Genomic DNA, 17942 nt, shown 5'->3' on the forward strand with positions numbered 1-17942 from the left:
AAAGAATGCTAGGCATGGATAGGCCTTTGTAAGCATAAGGTGAATTAAATGTAATCTGTCATATTGCCCTTCAGCAACCCATCCTCAAAATTAACAATGCTCAGTTAGAAAATCTAAGGTATCCATAGTTGCAAAAGAAGGACTAGGAAGGAGAGCCACTACCTTATTTATTTATTTTAACATAGGTAGCTATCCATTCGCATATCTTAAGCTCACTAAATCAAAATTCATGAAAATTTTAAAACTCTAGTTTTCTGCCTTGCTTTTTACTGTATTACTGTTCTGAATGTATTGTGCCCTGAGCTAAATCTGCTCCTGGATGCTGAGCCTTTGTGAGTGAACCTCACTGCGTGAAGTTTGCTATAAAGACTAAAGTGATTTGCTTCCAAGGGCTTAGTGAGTCTACCAAGAATATGTCCAGTTCTATCCACAGGTACCTCTGCCAAACCCAAGTTCATCACCAGAAACAATCCTAGGAATAAGGCTGACGGCTGAATGCAATTGTTGCTGGGTAACTGATGAAACAAACACATAATTGCAGCTCCAAAGATCTGAGTTAAAGTCTTCAGCTACCCCGGGGTGGCATAGTCTTAAATTGGTAGCACTTTTCTAGGGGGCAATTTAGGAATGTGCATCGAAACTACAAACATGTACAGTACTATGGCCCAGCAATGCCACTTCTAGGAAGTGAACTCCTAAAAAAAAAAAAAGAAAAAGAAAAAGAAAAGAAAATCCAAAATGTGTGATAAGAACATTCATTTCAGAAATATTATAACAAATATTTGGTATAACATGTACATCTAAAAAGAGATGGAAGGCTGGCTATTTAAATCATGCTATAATCATAAAATGGAATACTACGTAATTGTTGTATATTAAAAACACAAAGAGAGAGTAATGTCAGCATCATGTGAAAACCTCTTGGTCTCCTCCCTTAAAGTTATAACAAGTCGGATACAGAGGATTCAGCAAAGGATTCTCTGAATACACGAATGTGTCTGAGAGACCCAAACATTGAAATGTCTGAAAGTGGGTGTATTAGGGCAAGCTGGGGAGGCAGGATGGGGAAGGTCAGAGACAAGAGCTATAGATGCGGTACCCGCTGTGGCCCCAGTGGACCCAGTAGCAATGGAGAATCAGGTTGCAAACCCCACTCAGCAGAAGAGAGTCTGGTACACACTGAGGTTGAGACTAGGAACAGGGGTGGAGAAGTGGTACAAATGCTGGTGGCTATTGTTGAGCAGCCACCATCACCAGAGGGGAAAAAAACAAAGCAGCAGAATCTGTGCCCACCTCACCCTCCTGTAGCCTGCCCAGCTCCGGCAGACCCGGCAGCAGTAGAATCGGTTTGTAAGGGCAGCATTCCAGACAGTGGCCTGTACTCATTGCCACAAAACTCAGTGAAAAAAGCAAAGCCACAGGTGCTTGAACCTGCCTCTCACTGACTGCCCCTCTTCCATCTATCACAATGGATAGAACTCAATAGAGGCAGCTGGGATATCTCAGAGTGAAGTATGGCAGCTATCTGCAGGTGGCTTCTGGTTGCAGGTAAGCAGTACAGGGAACTCACAGGCTTAGAACCCCAATGCCTGATACACCTTACCATGGGGATGATGCCCTAAGGCTGAGGCAACCCTGTCAGAGAGGGGATGCCCACTTCCTTGGGGAATAAGGGGCATTTTCCATAGCCAAGAAACACAGCCCCACAGAGATCCTGGAAGTCTCAGTAGTGCAGGTAAAAGAAACAAAAAATGGCACTTCGGCACCACCTTCTGGAAAACAGAAGAAAGAGCGCTACTTATTAACCCTCTAAACAGTTAAAGGCAAGCACTAAAAAAAAAAAAAAGATTTCAATCCCTCAAATGCCCAGGTAGAAGCAGCAGCAGCCATTAAGTACCATGAACAACCATTCTCAAGGCAGAGAAAAGAAAACTGTAATCTATAAAGCAGTTGTTCCCAATCTTTTTGGCACCAGGGATTGGTGCTCTTATGAGAATCTAATGCCTGATGATCTGAGGTGGAGCTGAGGTGGTGATGCTAGTGCTGGGGAGCGGCTACAAATACAGATGAAGCTTCACTCACTCACCTACCACTCACCTCCTGCTGTGTGGCCTGGTTCCTAACAGGCCATGGACCAGAACTGGTCTGTGGCGCAGGGGTTGGGGACCCCTGTTATAGAGGAAACCCCATTAGATTATCATTAAATTTTTCTGCAGAAACCCTACGAGCTAGAAGACAGTAGAATCAAACATTCAAAGTATTGAAAGAGAAATCACCAGCCAAGTACAATATATCCAGCAAAGTTATCTTTTAGATATGAAGGAGAAATAAAGGCTTTACAGTCAAACAAAAGCTGAAGGAATTCACCACAAGACCTGCGTTACAAGAAATGTTGAAAGGACCCCATTCTATCTGAAACAAAAAGACAAAAGGATATAAAAGTATAAGGTGACAGACAGACAGAAGCAGGAAATGGTAACTCTTATTTAGAATAGGGTATTAAACACTTAAACACAAAAGTTAAGGAGAATAAAAGCATTAAAAAAGACTATAGCTTCTGCAATTTGGAAATGAACACATAGCATAAAAAGGGATTGCGACAACAAAAACAAAAAGGTTGGGGGGAATGACTGAACTTGCACAAGTTAATGGAGATAAGATAAAATCAGAAGCAAAAGGACTATTGTACATTTGAAACTTTTTTTTTTTTTTTGCATAATCCTAATACTAACCACAAAACAAAAATCTAGAACTGAGATGGGTAATATAAAAAGAGGAAATGGAGAAAAAAAATCAACAAACTAAAATAGCAAACAGAAACACAAGGGAAAAAACAATGAAGATGTACAACAATCAGAAAACAAAAAATAAAATGGCTATAGGAAATTCCTGTATATAAATAATCATCCTAAATATAAATGGATTGAGCCCACCAGCTAAAAGACACATAGTAGTGAAATGGATTAGAATACTGTATGTTGCCTTCAGGAGACACATCTCAACTACAAAGACAAACAGACTCAACGTGAAGGGGTAGAAGATGATACTCCAAGCAAAGGCATCCAGAGAAAAGCAGGTGTAGCCATACTTACATCAGACAAAATAGATTTCAAGATAAAAAAGGTAATGAGAGACAAAGATGAACATTTTACAAAGGGGATAATATATCAAGAAGACACAATACTGTTCAATATATATGCGTCTACCTTGAGAGCACCAAAATATATAAAGCAATTACTTACAGTACTAAAGGGGGAAACTGATGAAAACACGATTATAGTTGGGGATCTAAATACCCCATCGAGAGCAATGAATAGATCTTCCAAAAAGAAAAGTAATAAGGAAATATTGGTCTTAAAGGAAACATGAGGTCAAATGGACATAATAGATATATACAGAGATTTTATCCCAAAACAACAGATTATACATTCTAGTGCACATGGAACATTCTCAAGGATAGGCCATATATCAAGGCACAAAAGTAGTCTCAATAATTTAAGAAATGTGAAATCATACCAAGCATATTCTCTGACTACAATGGTATGAGACTGGAAATTAAACTCAAAAAGAAGATGGAGATTAAACAACATGCTACTGAAGAACTACTGGATCAAAGAAGGAACAAAAGAAGAGGTCAAAAGACACAGAAACAAATGAGAATGGCAATATGATATATTAAAATTTGGGGGTTGCAGCCAAAGTTGTACTAAGAAGGAAGTTTATAGTCATACATCAAGAAACAACAACAAAAAAAATCCTCAAATAAACAATCTAACATTTCACCTTAAAGGACTAAAGAATAACAAATGAAGCCAAAAGTCAGTAGGAGGAAATAAAAATTAGAGCAGAATTAAACAAAATAGAAAATAACAGACAGCAATTAATGCAAAGAGTTGGTTCTTTGAAATGATAAATAAAATTGACAAATCTCTCACTGAGGGAAAAAAAGACTCAAATAAAATCAGCAATGAAAGAGAAGTTACAATCTATAGCTGTACCACCCTGAACATACCTGATCTCATCTGAAAGAAAAGTTACAAAGGATACCACAGAAATATAAGGATTATTTGAGGCTACATGCCGCAAAATGATACCCTAGAAGAAATGAACAAATTCTTAGAAATATATAATTTTCCTAGACTGAACCATGAAAAATCAGAAAACCTAAATATAGGAACACTAATAAAATTGAAAAAGTTATCAAAAACCTTCCCAAAATCAAAAGCCCAGGAGCAGATGGCTTCACTAGCAAATTCTATCAAACATTCAAAGATTTAATATCTATTCTTTTCAAACTCTTCCAAAAAAATTGAAACAGAATATTCCCTAACTCATTTTGAGACCAACATGACCCTGATAGCAAAATCAGGCAAGGACAACACAATAAAAGAAAATTATAGGCCAATATTTGATGAACATAAATGCAAAAATCCTAAACAAAACACTAGCAAATCAAATACAATAAATTTAAAAGATTATACATCACAATTGAGTGGAGTTCATTCCAGGGATGCAAGGATGGTTCAATGTATACAAATCAATTTATGTGATACACATTAATAATATAAAAGATAAAAATCATTACCCTATCACTAGATGCAGAAAAAACATTTGACAAGACACACCATCCACTTAAGATTAAAGAACTTAATAAAATGGGCATAAAAGTACCTCAACATAATTAAGGCCATAAAAAACAAACTCTCAGCTAACATCGTACTCGATGGCGAAAAACTGAAAGCTTTTCCTCTTAAGATCAGGAACTGTAACCACGGTTATTCAATATAGCACTGGAAGTCCTAGCCAGAGCAATCAGGCAGGAAGAAGAAATTAAAGACATCTAAATCAAGAATGAAGCAGTAAAACTGTCACTTTTTGCAGATGATTCTAGGCATAGAAAATCTTAAAGACTTCACCAAAAGACTATTAGAGACATGAACAAATATAATAAAGTTTTAAGATATAAAATCAATGTATAAAAATCCACTGCATTCCTACATACTAACAATGAAATATCAGAAAAAGAAATGGAAAAACCACCCCATTTTGCAACTGTAAAAAAAAGGATAAAACACCGAGGAATAAACTCAATGAAAGAAGTGAAGGACCTATACACCAACAACTACAAGGCACTGTTGAAAAAAACTGAAGACGACACAAAGAAATGGAAAGATATTCTGTGTTCATGGATTGGAAAAATCAATATAGTTAAAATGGCCATATTACCTAAAGCAGTATACAAATTTACTGCATGCAATCCCTATCAAAATCCCAATGGTATTTTTCAAATAAATAGAACAAAAAATGATCAAATTTGTAAAGACCTCAAATAAGCAAAGCAATCCTGAGAAACAGAACAAAGCTGGAGGTATCACACTCCCTGACTTCAAATTATACTACAAAGCTACAATAATCAAAACAGCATGGTATTGGCAGTAAAACAGACACATAGACCAATGGAACAGAACTGAGAGCCAGGAAATAAACCCACATGTATATGGGAAGCTAATTTTCAACAAAGAAGCCAATAACATACAATGGAGAAAGGAAAGCCTCTTCAATAAATGGTGCTGGGAAAATTGAACAGAGAGGTTTTTGTGAACGTGACCCCAAAGGCAAGCGAAATAAAAGCAAAAATAAATGAATGAGACTACATCAAACTAAAAAGCTTCTGTAAAGCAAAAGAAACCATTAACAAAACAAAAAGGTAACCAACTGAATGGGAGAAGATATTTACAAATAATACCTCCAATAAGGAGTTAATATCCAAAATTTATAAAGAACTCATACAACTCAACAACAATAACAACAACAAACAATTAAAAAACGGGCAGTGGACCTGGACACATTTTCCAAGAAGATATATAAATGGGTAACAGCTATATGAAAAGATGCCCAAATTCACTAGCTGTAAGGGAAATGCAAATCAAAACTACAATGAGACACCACCTCAAGCTTGTTAAAATGGCTATTATCAATAAGACAAGAAATAACAAGTGTTGGAGAGGATGTGGAGAAAAAGGAACCCTTGTATACTGCTTCTGGGAATGTAAACAGGTATAGCCGCTACGAAAAACAGTATGGAATTTCCTCAGAAAATTAGGACTAGAGCTACCATATGACTCAGCAATCTCTCTTCTGGGTATCTATCTACTCCTCAAATTCAGAAACATTTATTTGTAAAGTCATATGGACCTTGTGTTCATTGTAGCATTACTCACAGTAGCCAAGACATTGAAACAATCTAAGTATCCTCCAATGGATGACTGGATAAAGAAGCTGTGGTACACACAATAGAATGCTACTTGGCTATAAAAAAGGATGAACTACTGCCATTTGTAACAACATGGATAAATCTTAAGGGTATCATGCTAAATGAAATAAGTCATATAAAAGCTGCATGATTTTATATACATGTGATATAAAACAGAACAAACCAAACTCATAGACACAGAATTACCAGAGGGGGAGTTGGGTGAGAAGAGTAGGAAGAGGGTAAAGGGGATCAAATATATGATGAGGAGACTAGGCTTTGGGTGGTGAGCACTCATGCAATTTACAGGTGATGTAGTACAGAACTCTATGCTTGAAACTTTTATAACATTATTAACCCCGGTTTCTCCAATAAATTTATTTCAAAAAACACAGAAAGATGTTATCAGTATTTTGTTGAGTGAACAAAGGTTATGAGTCAGTATAGTTACATTTAGAAAATGTGTGTGTATATATATGTATATACACACATATAAAAATTAGAAGGAAATATGTCAACATTTATGTAGTCATTGTTGTGGGCTTGGATGATGTTTTTTTCTTGCTCGTCTTCTTTATCTAAGTTTTCTATGAGAAACATGCATTACTTGTACAATACAAAAAAGTAAAGAAATGAATTGCACATGTATACCCAGAATGTGCTGCTGTCAATCTGTGTGATTTGCAACAAGTAATTCAGACCATCTTTCTTCAGGTACCTTTAGAGTATAAATGCCAACCTTGTGCTGCCCCACACAGCAGCCAGCCAGAAATATCTGTTTATGTTGCAGTATTTCAAAGTAAATAATCACTGCTGTGAAACTTAAAAGGCATTCTCCACAAAAGACTTTCTAGGCTGATGTTCCCACCCCTTCTAAACTTGAATTGCTTTTTTCGTTTGACTGTGGCCTCAGGTTCTATGATGTACAGGGATGCCAGGAGGAGTCAGACAGGCGATCTCTTCCACTTATGTAGTCACCTCCACTTGCTTACGAGAGAAAAGAACTGATAAGACCCGAAGGGACAGATTAGCTGGACTATAGAACAAAGCTGTTTCTTAAAGTATTGACAAGACTTAAATGTGGCACAAAGAGAAAGAAAATAGTGGGGAGGAGGTAAATAGACATGAATTAAAGTTCTTGAGGTACTTTAAATATGGGATAGGACAGAATTTTTACCCTATTATTTCATATTGTTGAGAATTTACAAGAGTAACTGCATGGTCAGAAATTAGAGGCATATACAATACCCAAGAGGGAGAAATTGAACCCAAAAGTGCACTAATTTAATTTTTATACTTCTATTGCTTTACTTTTTTGAACAGTTTTACAAATACCTGAAGTTTTTACAGGCCAATAAAAATACCACTTGGACCACCAAACTTTAATTAGATCATAGACAAATATACTCAATATCTCCTTATTCTCATTACAGCCACAACCTCTATTCTTCACATAAACACTTTAAAAGGATGCTTATTGTGGCTTAAAATGAATACTACTGGTTTTGTTCCCAAACTGAGATTTCTGTGTAGTTCAAAGGAAACATATTTTCATGGGCATCTTGCCTGCTCTTAACAGGTCTTCCAGATCATGTGGGCCAAGATTTAGTTTCATAACTGAATGGCTAAGTTCAATTTTATAAATGGTACCTAGTGGAGTACTTTACACATAACTGGTACACATTAAATGTTGTGAATATGAACTTATAATTAATAATTAAATGATTGCACTTAAAGCTTTCACACACAAAATATAAAGTTTAGAGTGGCAATTCAACATTTGTTGCAGGTAGCAAATCCTACCATTAGGTTCGCGCTGCCATTTAAGGGTATTTCTGTCTTGCTTTGTGTTGCAATGAACACTGAAATGAGACATTCCTTATGCTCCTAAATCTGTGACAATAGCAAGAAAAAAAGGAAATGAATATGGAAAGTTCCATCTTTACAACGTCTGTTAGCAGAAATATTAGGTGCTTTGACATTTACCGTTTTTCATACTTGATCTAATAATTCTTGTTTCTCTTTTGGCTTCCATTTTTTTTTTAATTGGAAATTCCTTACTTCAGTGCTTCTACATTTATTTTATCTTCAGAGCAGTAAGACTACCCTAGAGGGCAGAGAGGCTCCCACTCAGAAAACTCAACGTTTTCTCATCGTCATATAGAGTCCAGAAACAGCCGAAAGCTGTGTTCCCGGAGCCTGCAGCCTGCTGGGTGACCTTCTCCAGGGGCAGCACCATCAGAGCAGGGAGGACATGGCTCTTTCCTCTGTCCGTCCCCCCTTTCGCAGTGCTCACCTCGCCTCATCCTAGCCCAGCAGATACATGTAGCAGAGGGGAACAAAAGAGAGGGCAAAATACTACAGGGTAAGTAAGACGATCGTTTCCCCTCCGGAGGAGTGAAAAGCCAGCAGCCTGAAGTTAGAAGGAGTGGTCTTCTCCTGGGTCCACGGCAGCTCTGCCCGTCACCACCCCCAGAGCAACGCTCAGGAAAACAGTCACTGGGCACAACTTTGTTTCTTCAGCTGCAGCACATTCCATTTTCTTGCTCCGTTTTCATTCGCCGCCAGCTTAAAGAAGTTTGCCTGATTTCAGCCTCGTTTTCCTACAGGGCTAGTACAAAGAACCCTGCAAATCTGATTAGAACCGAAGGCTGGAGATCTTCAAATGGGCATTTCTGTCTCTAGTCTATTCCATCTCTGGGTTTCCTGTCAGATCCTTGACTCACCTTCCTACGTAAGGTCTCTTTCTGCAGTTTTCTGGACAGCTGGAGCTCCTTATAGGACTGTTCCGACCAAGTTATTACCTTCTCAAAGTAACACTCCAGCAAGCAGATGAAAGCCTTCAATAACTCCCTAGTGGTTCCTAAATAGTGTGTAAACTCCTTATCCCAGGGCTAATCCCAACCTTCCCACCACCTTCATGACCTTCCACAATGGTGATGCTCAGCCAAGCTAAACAACCTGTTCTCTATTTTCACCCCTCTCTAGCTTTTCCAGCCTCTTCATCATTTTCTGTGTGAATGTTCTCTTCTCCATAGCTCTCCTTCTTGTTCTTTCATTGCCATATATCTGAAGCCAAGATCCAGCTCAAATGTACCCTACTCCCTAGAGTCTTCCTTCTTCCCCACGGGTGGAAGTTATGTCTCATTCATATTCCCATAACACTTTCTCGGGACTTTTCTAGGACTCAGATTCCAGTCATGGCTCATATACTTAATAGCTTTGTGACCCTGCACTTGTTAAATTTACTAAGTGTCCATTTTTTAAGCTTCTAAGTAGAGTAAATAAAAGCTTCCCTTCATACTTCGTTTTTTCAGTGCTGGTCAAATAAGAAAATGCAAAACTACAAACTGCTCTATAAATATAGGTATTAATATATCTATTTGAGTTTATTTCTTACCTTCTCTACTAGAACATAAACTCTTGGGACCAGGAATCTATTTCTTACTAATTTTCCCATACACCCATAGCATTTTAGAGCACCAAATACAACTATCTATTGAATAAAAAAATAAAGCATCATGTATCCACTTTGATTTTTTAAGCCACGATCTTTTTAAAAATGTGTGTAGGGGGTGGCGCAGTTTCTATTGGTTTATTTGTAGAAATCCTTTCCTTCTAAACTTAGCACCTTTGTGCACTTGACAATTTGGGGCCTGATTTTATGGTTATAATTCATGCCTGGGTACCAGCCTAACACAGGAACCACGGAGCCCAGCCTGATGAAATACCATCTCAGTGACTGGCAGGAGATGAAAAAGCATAACCAAGCAACGAAGATTTGAAATATTGCTATCTTGGGAAAGAATTTCCAAAAGGTACTTTTTTGAAAAATAGACCTGGTAGTCCAAAATATTCTGATGCATTGAATATCAAAGCAATAAAGAAGAGTGCCCACTTTACAGAACTGGAAATGATAATATTTTGTTTGCTTGGGCAAAGGAGTTTGGAGCGACCTGGCCTGCAGGCAGCAAGCTCGGGAAGGTAGACTGGGGCTTTCTGCTCTGCTTGGCAAATGGCTTTCCTCTTTGGCACTTTTAAATATACGATGAAAGCCATTGGTGTCAACCTTTCCTCTTCTTTTAAAATAACTGTACATTTAAAAAAAGCCTTCTTGCTGCTAACGTCTCTTGTGATGGATATTCTTGTTTGCCTTTGCTTATTTATCTTCATACCCTATACACTAGGTCTTTGTAACTTTGGTGCTTTGGCAATATATAAAGAGTAAATCATGAAATTGTTTTTCCTCAAAGTACTCTGGGTGACTCCAGGTGTGATAAATGTAATCTGTGTTTTGAAATTTTCTTACAGTGGTTTGAAAAAATGCAAAGTTTACAGAGTATACACACATGCTGCAAAGAAACCATCCATTGAAAACAAGTAAAGAAGTTATATTAAATATCTGCAGAGGGCTTTATATTTTGAGAAATTATGAGACTCATCACTGTATCCAACTATCTGGCAGATGAAAGCGGTGAGTATGCACAGAATCTCAAGGTCATGTTATAGACGTTGCAAAGCAGTTTCTTAAGCGCCCATGGAATCCCTCCAGCCTTAGAAGAGCCACAGAATATTAGCATTGTAAGTCATACAGCTTAATATCTCACTTAACAAATTCCTTCAATACAAATGCAGCCTCTACCAGCACATTTCCAGTAACAAGGAACTCATTACTTTGTGGAGAAAACCATTTCACTTTTGGATTGCTCTCCAAGATTTTCCTAATACAGAGCCAGTATTTGTTTCCTCTGACTTCCACCAGTGGGTCCTAATTTTACTCTGCAGAGCTGGAGACAGATGTAGCCTTACCCTCAATCCAAATGACAGTCTTCATGTATTTTAAGGCAACTTTTCTCTCTCATGGCTTCTGTCTGGCTCCTTTATTTCTCCAATTCCTTTAACTTTTTGACTTAAGGTGTAGTAAAAAATGGGAACCAGAAAGGTGCTGTTTTGGTGACCCTCAAGGTAATTTCTGGACAGTGTCCCTGTGAAATGTGTCCAGGACTAGACACAACATTCTAGATGTGGCCTGGACAATTCAGAGTAGAGTGGGACTATTAATTCCTTTAATGTGGCCATACATATGCATTAACAAAGCCTATAATTAAAGGAGCTTTTTAAAAACCATTGCATCACTGTATCTGCCTATTGAGTAAACATTTTTGAGCAACTCTTATGTCAAGAGCTGTGCTCAACACTGACTGGTTCTTAACATCACTGACTAGAACTCTTAGGTCTCCCACACCCTGTTCTCCTGCACTTTTCTAGATGATGGATTTACATTTATTCTTGTTAAATTTCATCTGACTGATGGTGACATTATGTCAGCCTGGTAGGGCCTTATAAATCTTGATGATGGCATCCAATATGTTTCACTGTTCTTTCCAGCTTTGTGCCAGTTGCAAACATGACAAAACATTGTCTATGTCTTCACCTAAGTCACTGATAAGTTGAACAGTTCAATGTCTAAGATAGAGCCTTGTCAAAAATCACTAGCTACTTTGCTATAGGGCAACTTGCCAACTCCTAGTAGTACTATTTATCTAGCTCATTCTTTTTTTATATTATTCAGAAAGGTATAATGAGTAACTTAATAAAATTCTGAAGTCAAGACACATTATGTTCACAGCATCTTTTTGATCTATTAGCTTAAACACTTTACTTGCAAAAAAAGTTTGGCCCGACTTATTTTTAGTAAACCTGTTTGTCTTTAAATAACCCCAACTTTCTTTTCCATGTAACCCTAAAATACACGAATAATAATATCATCCTCTGGGGGTCTGTCCTAAATTTACTAAAATTCTTTCTATTTTCTACATAGGACCGCTTTAAAATTGAACTCATTCAAAGGTACATCGTGAGAAAACTGTGAAAGTTAAAAAGGAAAATGAACATCGAGGCTTTAGCACAGTCCTGGTACATTGTAAGGGCACCATAAATATTATTATTATTGTTTGAGGCACCTCATTTTTTACCCTTCATCATTAGGTTCAGAATTCTAACTTTTTAAACTCTTACATCTCTCTCAACTTGTAGCTCTCTTTAGCCCACAGGCTTCAGAACCACTACTCTGAACTATGTGACATCTTCTACCCTTAGGCCCAGGGGCTTGACTGGACACTCCAATGATTACTGCAAGTTCTTGGGGGTTTCCTTTCATGTCCACAGCATGCGACTGTTCTTCTGCAGTGATCAGACTAAGACTACAGAAGCAGTTCTTCTCCGATTTTTCTGAAAAGTGAAGCTTTCATCAGGGCAAGGCAGGACAAGCTCTCCAAATCATCTTTGAGAGACAGTTGCCTAAATAGTATAGAGATATCTATCTACCTCTACACTTCTGCTTCCATCTCTCTCTTCCCCCTCCATCTCTCCACCCTTCCTCCCTCTCTCTCCCTCCCTTATATAAGAACCTGACATTTTTATTGAGTTTCGGTTTAAAAAATGTTATTATACTTTATATAATTACTTCTTGCAATCAACCTGTGAGGTGGCTATTATCTCATCCCCACTTTAGAGCTAGTAATCGAAGCTCAGAATGATTCAGAGGTGCAATCACAGTGACAGAGTTGTAAAGATTTTTAACTGTGACTCAAACAGGATACTAACTGGAAACTTGCCTCTATGCCAGATACGACAAAAGCGTCAACCATACATTCTGTCCAGTGAGACTGTTTCTGTAGAATGCTTATTTCTAACAAGATCATACCACCTGTATTACTTACTAATAATCTGATAGATAATTTCTATCAGAAATACTGCCTATATTTCTTTTCTATTCTCATCTGATCAACATTCACTCATTCAAAAATGAATCTGGGTCAAACCTACTATATGCCATTGCATGCTTCCAGAATTTCCACAGTAGTACATATCTTTAACAAATGAAGCTACTCTTCTCAGCCTCCATTTATTCTATTCAATCTGTTCATGAACCACTTCTATGTACAAGGCCCTGTGTTAGGTGCCGCAATGACACAAAGGTGAGTTAAGGAATGCTCACTCCCTGCCTTGAGGGAGCTTACAACCTCCTGGAGAGAAGACCTAGAAATAATTTGAATACTAAGACTAACCAAGAATAGCGCATCCCATAGAGGTAACAGAGAAATATAAGATGTCAGAAGTTTGATGGGTCCTGAATGAGTGGGATTTTGGTATCTGGAGATGGTGCAGGACAGGTACCAGAGGAGGTAGAGGGCAAGAGCAAAAGTATGGGGATGGAAAGACAGCATTGCTGGGTCCACAGAATGGTAGCTAGTCCATCTCGATGAAGCAAAGGCTACGTGGAGGGTTAGAAGGAGGGATAAATTGGAAAGGCTGGTTGGATAAAGGCCTGAATGCACAGCTGGGGCGTTTAGACCAGGAAGCCATAAAAAGTCTCTGGGGTGAGGCATAACTTGGTCCAAGTTATGCTTTGTAAACAGTGGTGAGGCCATCATGGGTAGGATGGCTTGGAGAGTGTGAGAGTAGAAGCAGAGAGCTCAGTGGCAAACTTATGCTTTGCAGTTTTCATGGGATACACTTTAGTTTGCTGTAGGAGCTCACACAACCAAATCCTGCTCTTTGATACTATGTAGTCACCCCCTCCCAAATCATGGCCTTTAATAGAGGGAAGGGTGGGTCCAATTTCCTATCAGGTGTTTTAAGTCAGTAGACATGCATCTTAATTTCTTCCAACTGTTTCAGTTTTTCCAAGCAAATCAAGATAACAGGAAATCAGCTGAGCCTTGCCAGTTGAATAATGACTGGGGCTCACCTTCCAAGATGATTCTTCCTACACCTTCCACAGCTTATGTCAGGCCTGCCTGGCCACTACTGAACACCTCAATGGGCGGTCACAACCATGCCTTGTCTTTTCCTTGGACCTGATGGGTCCAGCAACTTTTTCTTCTTGTGATCAGAATGGGCTGCTGCTCTCTCCTAGAAACTCCAGATTCACAGTTGATGGTAAATCCCTCTACTTTTTCTTATTGCTCCAGTGAAACTTCTCTATTTTCTCTATTCAAAATTTTCAATTCTCTGAATTCTAATACTAGTATAAATTTCTCTTTGCTCTGCTTTCTGAAAATTTTAATTTCTGGATTCTTTGCAGACTCTTAAATTTTTTTTTTCTAAGAGCTTTTTACCTTTAGTAAGTTGGAGCATGCAGAAGTATTCATCATCTCTTGCATCTTTTCTAACATGGTGATCAGCTGGGAAAAACAGCTGAATCACATAACTGGTGATTCTTCAGAGGAAACACACTAACAACCCCCTTACTTATCCACCTATCTGCCCGTATGTGTAGTATTGCCCGTTTATTAAACAGAAAGAATCAGGGGAAGTTGCTTTGTTGTTTCCAGACAACACAGACTTTTCACAATGGGTTCACACATACTGAAATAGAGCTAGAAGCAGAGTTTTTCACTCTACAGAGGGCCTTTTAGCCACTAAGCTGAGTGAACTAAAAGAAAAATCTATTATGCACCCAAAACAGCCAGTTTAGTGAGAAGCTACTGATATTTTGACGAGGAAGGGTGCTTTTTACAGATCACAAACTGAGTAGCTGGGTTGTTAGATGACATTCAACAGAAGTGAGGCAAAATGGGGCTCTAGTTCAAGGCAGAGAGATGGGTGAAATTGCCTCCCACCAGAGTTGAAGATGGGGCAAGAGAAGCAGGAACGGGGTAAACCAGAACCATGCAGAACTATGAACCAAGTTCCCAGACTGCCTTTATTATGTGAAACCTTGCCACAGTCCCTGAGAGGCTATGAGGCACAGACAGAGAAAATGGATCTGTGAGTGGGGTGAGAGGAGGGAAAGAGAATGCTGGAACTGGACATAAAAAAAGGTTAAAAGCCCATTCCTTCTTGCTTTTAATTCTACAGTCCTATGAAAGATAAGAATTAGGAATGTCGTTCAGCTCCTCGCATCTGCTGACTTGTGCCTGATTGCAATTAGAGTCTAAGAGTCTGGAGCACTGTATCTATGTACTTTGTAAAGCAAACTGAAATAAATATAAAATCTAGCTAGAAAGACTAGTCCTCTTTCTTTTATTAAAAGCATGAGGCAGTATGAACGCATATCTGTCACATTCCTCGATAAGCAGGAACAGGTGTTGTCCCCAGGGCATGGGAGGAGAGGAAGATGAAAAAAATAGTGACGTTTTCCTTTGGGAAGCATTTTTTTTAGTACTTGTAGTAACTCATTTTGACATTTGATAGCAGAGGGACCAGACAGGTGACAGATCTGTGTAAACTGGCATGAAACAGGTAAAAAAAAAGAGCTGTTCATTCAGTTCTACTGGCTGAGCTGTAGTCTTCCCATCAAGTCCAGGAAGGTGCTAGCAGAGCTAGGAGTTAGGTCTGCTAAGCCACATGCTTCCGAGGTAACGTAAAATGGTGTGGGTGGTTACGTGTTGAATGTTTGTGTCCTCCCCAAATTCATATGTGGAAGCTCTACCCCACAATGTGATCGTATTAGGGAGTGGGGCTTTGGGAGGTAATTAGGTTTAAATTAGGTCATGAGGGTAGAACCTCCACGATGGCATAAGAAGACAAAAAGCTCTCTCCCCCCATGGCACGCATTGAGGAAAGGCCATATGAGGACAGTGAAAAGGTGGCTGTCTACAAACCAGGACCCAGGTTCTCACCTGGAACCGAGTCTGCTGGCACCCTGATCTTGGACTCCAGAACTGAGAGAAATAAATGTCGTTTAAGACGCCCAGTCTGTGGTCTTTGTTATATCAGCCTGAGCTGACCAAGACAGAGACCTAATTGTCCTAGGTCCTATCCCTTCCAGAACTGGATCCAGAATAATTTGAGAGACAATGTCAAAGAATATTCTGGCCACAAGCTAGTCTTCATGTTTCCTTTCAATATCAACTTACTCTCTCTATGTAGGTAAAAGTACAATTAGAAGAATTTGGTATTGAAAACAAATGAATAGTGGTTGAGAATAAAATTGTACGAGGGAACCAACTTAAGAAAAGTAGACCCCAAATCCTGAAACAGAAAAAGATTTTTGAGAAAATGATTTCTGCAAACCTGCTTACCTTTGTTTAAGCGTCCCATCACAGTAAATTCAAAATATTTGCTGTTGTCAGTTGAAGAGTAAAGGCCAAAGATGGCGGCTGAATTTTTAGTCTGCAGCTTGAAGGTGGAGATCACATAGACCTCAGTCAGTGTGGGGTCTGTCAGGATTGGCTGCAGAGCGCCTGGGTTCAGCCTCTGGCTAGCGGATGGGAGGAGGTCAAAGACTGGAGAGAATGGAGAGAAAAAGATAATCAGTGAAAGATTTAACTTTGAGGCAAACATCTTTTTTGAGGGGGCCAATCTGACAGTAAGCTGTGAGATAATGCAAACTAATGTATAATCATTTTTCCACATTGCCAAACTCCCCAGTTCTTTCTTATCACTCTTAGGGTGGCTGGACATTTGAACCAGAATAAATATAGTACAATATTTATCACTAGATTATAGCCCCCAAGAGAAAGCTAAGTTTGCAAACCTAAAATTGCATTTGGTTGAAGAAGTGGCTCTGAAAATGCCCACTGGGAAAACACTGAAGACTCAAAGTACAAAAGGAATGGGTGACAGCATCCAAGTCAATGTTTTTATGTCCCCAAGTAGTGAATTTCCGGGGTCTCTGCACATCCTGGACCAGAGCCAATTGTATTTTCCTGGTCAGTGATAAATGGCACAGGAATGTAGCCGAAAGCATGGATGTGGTGGGAGATGAAGGGTCAAAATGATTTGGTCCTTTTGAGACCTCAGTATTCCCTTTGAGCATTTGCAGTTCTCCAATATTTGTATGGGGGGAAAAAACCCAATGCAGAAACAATGTGGTTTCTATTTCTTGACTGTAACCTGACAGAGTTGGTGTACAAAAACTAGAATCTACATTTGTATGAATCGCTTATGATCAAGCCAGCAGAACTTTTTCTCTAACTCTATAATATTTAAGAAAGCTATGAGAGAGCACATCTAGAGTCACATAAAAGGCAATGGCCAAGTTTGGGTCATACTCGCTAGAAGTTACTTAGTGTTATGGAAATATTGTTTGAACAATTACACAACCTGCAGAAACTCCAGCCTCTACAGCTATCTCCTGGATACAATAATCTGGTTACTAAAAGTATAGAATTCATAATTTATAAAGTGCTCTTAAAAGTCAATAAGCATCCTTATAGAAAAATGGGCAAAGAACATAAAACAGAAATTTATAGAAAAAGTTACAATGGTAAATAAATATACATATAAATATTCATATGCTTTAATAATGAAGAAATTGCCACCATAAATAAGGTATTTTCACAATCAGATTGAAAATCACAATGAGATTGAAAAACAGTATAATAATACCTAGCTCTTGGTGACAGTTCATGGAAATGGAAACTCATATATTGGTGAGTAAGATTTAAACTAGTATAAACATTTTGAAGACAGTTTAAATAATAGTATCAAAGGCCCCAAGACAAACATGCTTTTGATTTAGCAATTCTACTTACAGAAATGTATCCTAAGGAAATAATGAATAGCATGGTACATTATTTAGGTAGAAAGAGATTCACCACCATTGGTAATTCTAGAATTTCTTTTTAGGAAGGAATTATGTCAAAATCTCATTGAAAGAGGTGGGAAACCTGAAGCTCTGTTGGCACAGCACTTTGTTATGAAAACAGAATGTCCTTAGCAGAGAAAGAAGGGTTTG

General features: G+C 38.4%; 1 protein-coding gene across 3 annotated transcripts in view; it reads right to left on the bottom strand.

Moving 5' to 3' along the window:
* Positions 1-17942, bottom strand: part of THBS4 (thrombospondin 4) — a 169250-nt gene that overhangs the window by 23652 nt on the left and 127656 nt on the right. For all 3 annotated transcript variants that reach the window (XM_016118914.2, XM_016118915.2, XM_016118913.2), the window contains one exon: positions 16285-16488. In XM_016118914.2, the coding sequence (XP_015974400.1) occupies positions 16285-16303 (19 nt within the window). In that variant the 5' untranslated portion in view covers positions 16304-16488. The remainder of the gene's footprint in view (positions 1-16284; positions 16489-17942) is intronic.

The sequence above is a fragment of the Rousettus aegyptiacus genome, unplaced genomic scaffold, assembly GCF_014176215.1.
Source record: "Rousettus aegyptiacus isolate mRouAeg1 unplaced genomic scaffold, mRouAeg1.p scaffold_m13_p_8, whole genome shotgun sequence".
Classification (NCBI taxonomy): Eukaryota; Metazoa; Chordata; class Mammalia; order Chiroptera; family Pteropodidae; genus Rousettus; species Rousettus aegyptiacus.